This window comes from Drosophila innubila, assembly GCF_004354385.1.
Source record: "Drosophila innubila isolate TH190305 chromosome 2L unlocalized genomic scaffold, UK_Dinn_1.0 4_B_2L, whole genome shotgun sequence".
Lineage (NCBI taxonomy): Eukaryota > Metazoa > Arthropoda > Insecta > Diptera > Drosophilidae > Drosophila > Drosophila innubila.
The window spans coordinates 1,469,264-1,478,774 of record NW_022995372.1 but is presented as its reverse complement, the minus strand read 5'-3'; the positions used below and the strand labels follow the sequence as shown (position 1 = coordinate 1,478,774).

General features: G+C 33.6%; 1 protein-coding gene across 1 annotated transcript; it reads right to left on the bottom strand.

The window, feature by feature from the left end:
* Window positions 1-604: 604 nt before the first annotated feature.
* On the bottom strand, window positions 605-2,967 carry LOC117781734 (rutC family protein UK114). The gene is made up of 4 exons (XM_034618550.1): window positions 2,963-2,967; window positions 1,619-1,684; window positions 1,003-1,232; window positions 605-789 (listed from the first exon to the last, which is right to left on the bottom strand). The coding sequence occupies exons 2-4, from the start codon at window positions 1,681-1,683 to the stop codon at window positions 668-670; spliced, it is 417 nt and encodes a 138-aa protein (XP_034474441.1). The 5' UTR covers window position 1,684; window positions 2,963-2,967; the 3' UTR covers window positions 605-667.
* Between the last annotated feature and the right edge of the window lie 6,544 nt (window positions 2,968-9,511).

The window sequence follows — 9,511 nt, the reverse complement described above, 5'->3', positions numbered from 1 at the left end:
ACTTTTAAATTTGAATGTGAAATAAACGCTTTGTCTAAGCGCCTGGATAACCGGCTACCGTTAGCAACATTGCCAAAAAAAACTTGTGGCGAATGTTGCCAATGATTTATGCAGCAACATTTGATGAAATATAATACAAAACGCCGCACGGCAGCAACTGCAACAACAACAACACGAGCAGCAACAACAAACAACAGGAGCAACAGCAAAAACAAAGATAAATTGCCGCTGCAACAAATTGTAAACTATATAAGGCTTAAATGCAAAGTTGTTTGCTTCTCCAATTGGAGTTTTAATTTTTACATAAGACTCACATTAGCGACGCCTGCGCTTGCGTCTACGCCGACGTCAGCGTCTACGTTAGCGTCAGCGCATGTAGCAACATTTGAGAGATGACACGAGACGCGATAATTGTTTAATTACAGTGATGGCACTCCCGCAAAATGAACATAACTCGTGACACGATAAATAACATACATTTTTATAAAAATCAGCCTACTTAATATGTAAAAATATTTTTTGTGTGAGAAAAGAAATCCGTAATTAAGAAATAAGTATTCGTACCATAATTTTTTTTAACTGTAAGAAAATTTCATTAATTATAAATATTTGAATTATAAGTTTTATTGTTTTGTTCGTGTTTCTATTTTGTTTATAACTTTGATTGCTATTCCGATTTGACGGTGTGCACGGTTCCAGTCAGAGCGATGCATTCAATCTCGACCAGTGCATCCATTGGAAGTCTGGCAACCTGAACGCAGCTGCGTGCTGGAAAGTCCTTAGCAAACACTGAAAAGAGCGATAAGCATTAAACGTTACAGTGAGCATATTATAAATGTTTACGATTGTATTGAGCGGTAAACAAATTTATTAGTTTCGTTGCCAAGACCGCTGCTGATAAGCCAACTGATGTCGATCCCAAGGCCAAATCCGATGTTGATGGCTTATCAACCGCAAATTGTTCAAAAAAAACAAACGATCAAGTCTGATTGGAATGCTTACCTCGCTTATAAACCTCATTGACTGCAGCAAAATCATTGAGATCTTTGACGAAAATTGTATTCTTGACCACTTTATCGATATCGGAATCAGCTGCCCTTAACACCGCCACTAGATTCTGCAGCGCCATCTCGGTTTGCTCAGTGGCGCCACCTGGCACCAGTTGCATCGTTGTCTTGTCCAAGCCCAAACAGCCGGAGACATAAACAGTGCGATCGGCCACCACAGCTTGACTGCATAGAAACAACAACAAAGAGCATTAAATTACTCTCTCTTTTTCTTTGACCCTCTCTCAATCACACATTATGCAAAATGTAATGAGCAACTGCCCAGCAAGCATTTGGTATGAGTCTTTTTCAAGCACTTTGATTAATATTAATAAAATGATATTAAACTTATGCGCGATTTTAAAAAGCAATGAAAATCATTTATGCATAGGCTCAAACTGTAATATATTTAAAAAAGATACTCGATTGTAGTTCAAAAATTTCTTATAATGCTTGCTGGGCTGCATAGAAGCAACAGCAAAGAACATGAAAAATGAAAGTTCTCTCTCTTGCTCTCTGACACTCTCTCAATCACACACACACAATAAGTGAGTTGTTGTTGTTATATTTACTTGTATGGCGCTACCGGCTTCGCTGCATTTGCAGTGCTAATTAGTTTACGTACAATTGTTGACATGCTGTTGAATTTAAGAAAAAATATTTCAATTACTATAATATTTATGTATTATTCGATATATGTTTTTATGTTCGTGCACCTGTTGCTGCTGCTTAAAGTTGACTGAGCGCCCAGCGTTTGCTATTTGTTCACTAAACGTCAAATTCTTATCAGCGCGAGCTTTTGATGCGCTCTCTCACTCAACTGTTGCGTCACTGTTGCTTGGGAGAATCACTGTTGCCAATTTATCTATGCAAAAGCTAGTTCTAGCTATTTTCTGACAGCGATAATATAGTAAGTAAATATAATAGCCTTGTTTGCTTATTTTTAATGGACACAGGGTATAATAAACGGATACTAAGCTAACTCCCTAAAATTGGTATGGATGCCCATAATACTGATAGCTATTTCAAAGAAAAGTTGACTTTTTTCTAAGCTGCTTTTCTTTGAAAATTATTTATAATTATTAAGAGTGGGGAGTGTTGCCAACTCAGCTATTTTCCCGCCAGATCTGGAGCGTTTTGACTCCTAAATACTGAAAATTTTCCAAATTTTATTTCTTTGTTTTTAATTTTTAAAAATAACGGTAAGGCCAAAATGAGTTATATTAACTACTTTTGTACTTTTGTGTTTCTCTCTGAATTCTTAGTGTTCAAACAGCCAAATATCGACTCAATATTAAATACTCTGCTTTACTATACTATAGTAGATTTTTATCTGATTTTTATAGCTATTTTTTAATTTTGGTCTAGCTCTTTTTACTCACAACACTGAGCGTGAGCTTTCTTAAGTCACAATAGACAGCTTATCTATAGCAAGAGGTCCATCACTTTACAGCACTGTCGGCATTAATGATTAAAATGTGGCATATTATCTTATCTCTGGCCAATTGGGTCGCAGACACTTTCTCTAGCAGCCAATATTTGATTTAATGCAAACTGGAGCCGTTGGCACGCCCTCTGGACTCTAAAATTCTGGACTCCGAACTCTGGAATCTGACTCTCTGACTCTGACTCTGGCTATGGCTAATTATTTATTATATTTGGGCAATTGCTGTCTGTCAGTCGCTGTCAGAGGAGAAGAAAGCACCGTTGCCAGAATTTTTACGCATGCCAAAATATCAAGTCGAAAACTCGCAAGCTCTGTAATTATTATGGGATCTCTTTTATTTATTTTTTTTCTTCACGTTTTTTTTTTTTGTTTTGAGAATGTGGTTAGGGTCTTAATCTTCTTGACTTTTTGAGACAGGCAACAACAACAGCAGACTGGGCGCAGTTCCTTCCAGAGGCGTAGGTGCAACGCAGAGCACACAGAACACGCCTTGAAAACGCCTGCCCCAAAGATTGATTGCAGTCGCTTTGTTGTTGTAATACCCTAACTTTGGATTTTATAATATTCTTACGAAATGTGTAACGAAGAAGCCCTCGAGTACTACATTTATAAATTCTGAATATATTTTTTTGAATTAAAAATATGCAGAAAGACAAGCTTAAAAAATGTTTTAAAAAATCCAATTTAAAAAGGGAAAAACACAAACTATAATTTCGAATATCCAAATATCTATTCTATATTAAAATTAAAATATTTTCTTTCAATAAGATTTAATTAATAAGTTGACCCTGCTGAATATATAATACAAAATATACCAAATTTGGGGAGCAAAAAGAAAAAATAGGAAGCATGTTATTTGGAAATAAAAATTAGAGAACATTAGAAAATTAAGATTCGGAAAAAAGTTGTATAATTATTAGGATTATCAAAATCGTGTGTATTCCTCTTTAAGAAAAGTTATCAAAAAAACATGACAGATTGCTTCATATTTAAAACTATCTTAGATTAAAGAATGTTACATAAAAATAATGTTTGCCATATTGATAAATTTAATAAGAAATTTGTTAAATTATATCTTTTCGGACCGTTTGATAGCGTGGATTTGAATTAATTTAAGATCATTTATTATATAATCTATAAATATAACTATTATTTAAATATACTTTGGATAATAACGGTTAGAGAAAGAAACTCACGAATTGATAGAAATATTTATATTACTATTCGAAAGAAATTACAAAGTTAAAAAATCAAAGCCTATTATCCTTATTATAAAAATATTATAACAATAGATAGTTCCTAATTTTATTTCTTTGAATATATAGTATTTCTTATTTCAATTTACCAATCCTTTTCTGTCCATCCTAATTTTACATATATTTGTTGTTTGTTTTTTAAGTTAACTTTATTTTAAGTTTGTTTTTGTAAGGGTCTCAAAACTTCGTCATACCGAATAAATTTTTACTTTCTTGATATTTCTGTTGGTTTTGTTGGGCAACCCACGAAGATGCAACCATGAAGAAGAAATTTTGTTGGCCTACAGCGTTTTAATGTCGCATTTTAGCGCATTAATTACTTTATGATCCACTTTATGCGCATAAAATATGCGCAACGCAATGAAAAAAGCAATTTCCAGATTGAAGAGCTCTCTTTGGACCCGGCTTCGTGGGTGTTGACTGAATAAACTTGGTCATATTGAGGAAAATAAACATTCTTACATTCTACATTGATATTAATTAGTATAAGAGAGAAAGAGTTCAATTTTTTTAAAATTTTTTTTGAATTGATTTATATGTGTACATATAATATCCTGATATCGTATGCCATATAATGATAGCCTCTGGCATTTACAAACAATTTACATTAAATGCTATAATAAATAAAGCTTTAAATAAGCCAGAGTCATGTTTGCCATATAATTAAGATTCGACCAGGTTGGCAATAACAATAACAAATTGCCTCCGAACTTGAAGGTGTGCATTAAGAAAATAAAAAAGGGCCAAGACAAGAACAGCATGTGCAGAGAACAAGTTGGCCAAGTGGCAGGAAGGAGGAGATAGAAGACAGGAGACAGGAGCCAGAAGCAGGTCAATATTTATGGCACTTGTTCTGGCTGTTGTTATTATTTTATTTATACTAAACAAATAAGTAAGAGGGTATATTGTGTTCGTTGAACTGTATGTAACAGGGAGAAGGAGGAATCTCCGACCCTATAAAGTATATATATTCTTAATCAGCATCAACAGCCGAGTTGATATAGCCCTGTGTCTCTGTCCGTCTGTCCGTCCGTCCGTCTGTCCGTCCGTCCGTCTGTCTGTCCGTCCGTGTGAACGGCTAGATCTCAGAAACTATAGGAGATATAGCCCTCATTCGTCCACGCAAATCGCGAAAAATCACCTATATCTATTAATATGATGTATTATCTTACTTATTCGCAGCAAGATCGGACAAGTAGAACGGCAGTAATAGCTAACCAAAGTCATTAAAAATAAAGGCAATACAAGCACCTAAATGTATGCAGTAGTTTTTTATTTTTTAGTAGATATTAATTTATTAAAAGTACTTTAATATATAATAAAAAAGTAGCGGGTATTCTCTGGTCGGGATCTCGACTATAGCCTTTCCGACTAGTTTTTTTATATTTTGTGGTCAGACAAAGCATTTTTCCTTCGCGGGCCAGCATAAACTTTCCCTTTTCATGTTGATTTTCCATCGGATGCACCTCGTCATCTCAGGCCTGTCATTTTTTATTGGCTCAAATAACTTCATTTGTTTAAGGCTTTATTGGGGCTTCATTGAAGCGCCGCAAGCAATAAATGAAGCGATGGTTGTTGTTACTGTTGTTGCAGTTGCAACAGTGGATGTTGTTGCTGCCACAACCATCGCGTAAATTGCCACAATTTCTCAGACTCAGCCACTATAATTTGCATGTGATTTTTATGGCTCGGCGATTTGCTGTTTAAATTATTTGATTTTAATTTGCTGCATAATTGTTGGGGTTTACTTTAGTGCAACGAACAGAAGCCAATTTCCAGGATTCCAGTTGTGGCCTATTTATTATCACTTGGATTTATGTTTATGTTTATGGTTATTGCCTGAAATCGATAGTTGATGCTATAAAAAGTGAACAGTCAAGGACGCATGTAAATTATTTGTTAACGATTCCAAAGACAGAATTTATTTCCTAACACTTTTGTCAGTCATACTTTTACCTTAACTCATTTCACTTATTCTAATATTTATGGGGCTCCTGATAAGAAATAAACACTTAAATAATTTTTTAGCTTAAATTGAATTTTTGTAATTGTTCAAATATTTAAATCTTTACTCGAGAATATAATATTTATCGAATCTTTTAGGTAGAATGTGTATGTAATAATAGGATTAAATAATAAGCAAACTTAATTGCAATCAATTTTGACAAATATAATTTAAAATAAAAAGTTAAACATATTCGAGTTGTTGTTCATTAAATTAAATAAAGTTTTGAGTCAAAACTGTTAACATTCAATTTTAAAGAATTAAAAAAAAACATTGAATAAATTGACCCAAAAATCTTAACGTCATGTAAAATAAATGAAGAGAATTTTATTTTCTGTAAAATTAATTTTCATCTGGAATTTTAAATACGAAAATCAAATTGAAAACAAAAAAAGTAAGTTATGTAAAATTTATTTTAAAATGAATTTTAATTATGAGAATTTTTCGTTTTTATTGGGAGTGAAATATCTGCTAGTATTTGATGTAGCACATGTTTCTTGCTCTCTGCTCTGAGCAAACAACAATCAATAAGCCGCACTTTAGTTTGGACACGCCTCTCTTGGCCAAGTACTCGAAACGTTATATAAATGTGTGTCTGCCACAAAATTGCCCCTGCCAATAATTCAATTAACATGGTGGCAAGGAGCCAAGACAGAAAAAACTTGCAACACCCGAGTCTGTTGAGAAGGAGAGAGAGAGAGAGAGACAGAGAGAGAGAGAGACAGAGAGAAAGCAACAGGGCAAAGGAAACATCAACAACACATTTATTTCACAATTGGCGCACATTAATCAATGGCAATTGGCAACAGGAGGAGTTTACTGTGTGGACTGTGGTTAAATGCCACAACAAGTACCAAAGCCAAAGCCAAAGCCAAAGCAACTGTGCAGTAGTTGCAATTAAAAGCAGATTAATAAGCCGCCCAGTGGCAACAGTCAGGCCCATTTGGGAGGCAGTTCAGCTCAGGTGCAGAAACAATTCCCGAACGTTGTCATCCTCTTGCCTAGGTTTTTATTTTTTTATATTTTTTTTTTTTTAATTTTAGTATTTCGCCGTGTCTCGTATTACAACTGCGTCGGCGATTGTGTCCCACTTTAATTGCACTTTTCATACTTGTTAATTTTTCAATTTTCCAATTGACCACCGACAGCGACAGCGACGTTGCCAAATGTCGAACGTGCAACGTTCATGGACCACACACAAACATATTTATAAATACAGTGGGGACTTCGATACAGATACGAATACAGGTGGACATGCTAGGGGTCTATCTCTTTCTCTTTCTCTACACATATACACTGACAAAAATCTTATTTTAAAAACATCCTAAAGTGATCTACTTAAGTCCTAAAATTTCGAAAATCACCAATATTAATATATCAAGTTAAGTTTTTTTGAGTTATACTCGAGTTTTTGTAAAATTTAGAAATAAATTTACTTGATTCTTGGCCAATACACCACGAATACAAAAATGATTTTCATGCTCTACGCTTAGATTTTAATAAGTCATGTTATTTTCTGTATGTATATAATTTTGCTTTATATCAAAAAATTACAATAATGTTGACTTCTAAGTTGAAACTTCCGTAACTTTATGAAAATAAAACCAATTTTCAAACCAAATATCATTTTCAACATGGTTTGGTCTTCTTATTCATTCTGCATTTAAATTTTATTAAATTCTACAAAAAAATATTTTCTCTCTAGATCCTGGTTTTGGTTTTTGAACAAAGGGTCCCCCCTTTGGAATTTTGAAAATTCAAAATTTTAAATCCCAAGTTTTCACTTTTAATCAACTACTTATATCGTAATTAGTATAAAACAACACTTAAAACTTGTTTCTGAAACCTTTCATATTTTTGTAAAAATCGTGTCAAATTTGACAAAAATTCTGAATTGTAAAGTTTCTAGATCAAAGAGTTGACCAACTTCAAACTATCATAGCTTTGTCAAAACTGAGTCGATTTTCAAACCAAATATCATTTTATTCATGATTTGGTCTCCTTATTCTTTCTGCATTCTAATTCTATTAAATACTAAAAAAAAATATTTTTCCTCTAGATCCTGGTTTCGGTTTTTGAACAAAGGGTCCCCCCTTTGGAATTTTGAAAATTCAAAATTTTAAATCTTAAGTTTTCACTATTAATCAACTCCTTATATCATAATTAGTATAAAACAACACTTTAAACTTGTTTCTGAAACCTTTCATATTTTTGTAAAAATCGTGTCAAATTTGACAAAAAATTTTGACTTGTAAAGTTTCTAGTTCAAAGATTTGACCAACATCAAACTTTCATAACTTTGTCAAAGCTGAATCGATTGTTTAACGGAATATCATTATGATCATTATTTGACCTCTTAATTCACTCTGCATTTAAAGTTAAGTTGAATTTTGAAAATTAAAAATTTTAAGTCTCACTTCTTTACTTTTAGTCAACTTCTCAACTTAAAACAACAAAGTATAAAATATATTTTCTGAGTGTAGAGTATCGGCCGAGTTAGGCTCAGCTGTGACCCAACTCGAGGCACAGCGGGCACAGTGGGAACAGTGGGTACAGTGGGCACAGCTGCTGACTGTGGGGGCGCCAGCGTCGTCGCTGCATTTGGGCCAAATTAATTGCTAGCGATTAAATTTCAAATTTTCCATGCCAAGTTGCAGCTTCAACTTTAGCTGCATTCGCTTCCGTGCTGCGACTTTTGCGTGTGGCATTTGCAACATTTTCTCCTATATTTCCTCCTCCTACTTCTTCCACTTCTCCTCCATCATTGTAAAGTGAAAATCATTAGTTTTCATTTGTGGCGTTTAGTTTTAGGGCGTGTGCCGCCTTTTGGCTTTGGTCGCGAATTGTCGTGCAACTGTTTTGCATTGCAAATTCGAATGCAACTTCAAATGCGACTTCCAAGTGCAATTTTCACTTGCGTCGTTGCGTCAAGTTTGTAGCTGCCCCATGTCGCTGCTGTGGCAGTTGCATGTCAGCCATCGTCATGTGCATGTTCTCCTGTGGCGAGCTCTTTAATACCCTGTAACAGAAGATAATTGCAAAGGGTAATATAATATACTGTTTGTCCAAAGCTCGCACTTAAGCTGTGAAGAAGAGACAGCAAGAGAGAACAATAAGAAAACTATAGATATAAAACTATTTGTCCTGGCGTTTTCACTGAGCATTTATTAAAATTTTTTGTTGTCAGAAAATTTTTACATTTATAGCCATATTTTCTTAAATTTATGAAAATGAAAACATGGTTAAATTTAGCTTGATTTTATAGAAAGTATTGAAATGCAAAATCATACGAAATTTTTTTATTTTTAGAAAAACTACTGTTTATCTATATTTCAGGAATTATATTTCACTATTACACAATTTAAACTATTTTTATTTAATATAGATGGTGTGCTAAAGTCGAGCATATATGTACGTGTATACTATAGTGAACACTTCTATTCTCAAAAGTTAAATACGATAAATACGATTTCTAAGCTCTGTGTTTAATTTTTTATGAGATCGAGAATAGCAGCTATAATTAGGGTATCTACAAGTGGAATATTCTTTTTTTCATTGTTTTGATTTTACTGTAATAAAAAACATTTCCTATTGCCCTCCGACAGCTTCAATGGTTGTGCAAATAAATTTATAAAATATTTGAAAGTGTTACAAGTGGGCAGGAAATATTTTATGAGGAAATTCTAAAATCCTGACAAGTTTTGACATGCATCGCAATATGTCAATAATAGTTATTGAAGGGAAAACGAAGTTTTTC

Coding starts and splice junctions, on each gene's coding strand:
- LOC117781734 (XM_034618550.1), bottom strand. CDS start 1,683: ATGTCAACAATTGTACGTAAACTAATTAGCACTGCAAATGCAGCGAAG. Junction 1,233..1,618: donor AAGCCGGTAGCGCCATACAA/GTAAATATAACA, acceptor GTTTCTATGCAG/TCAAGCTGTGGTGGCCGATC. Junction 790..1,002: donor CAATGAGGTTTATAAGCGAG/GTAAGCATTCCA, acceptor CGCTCTTTTCAG/TGTTTGCTAAGGACTTTCCA.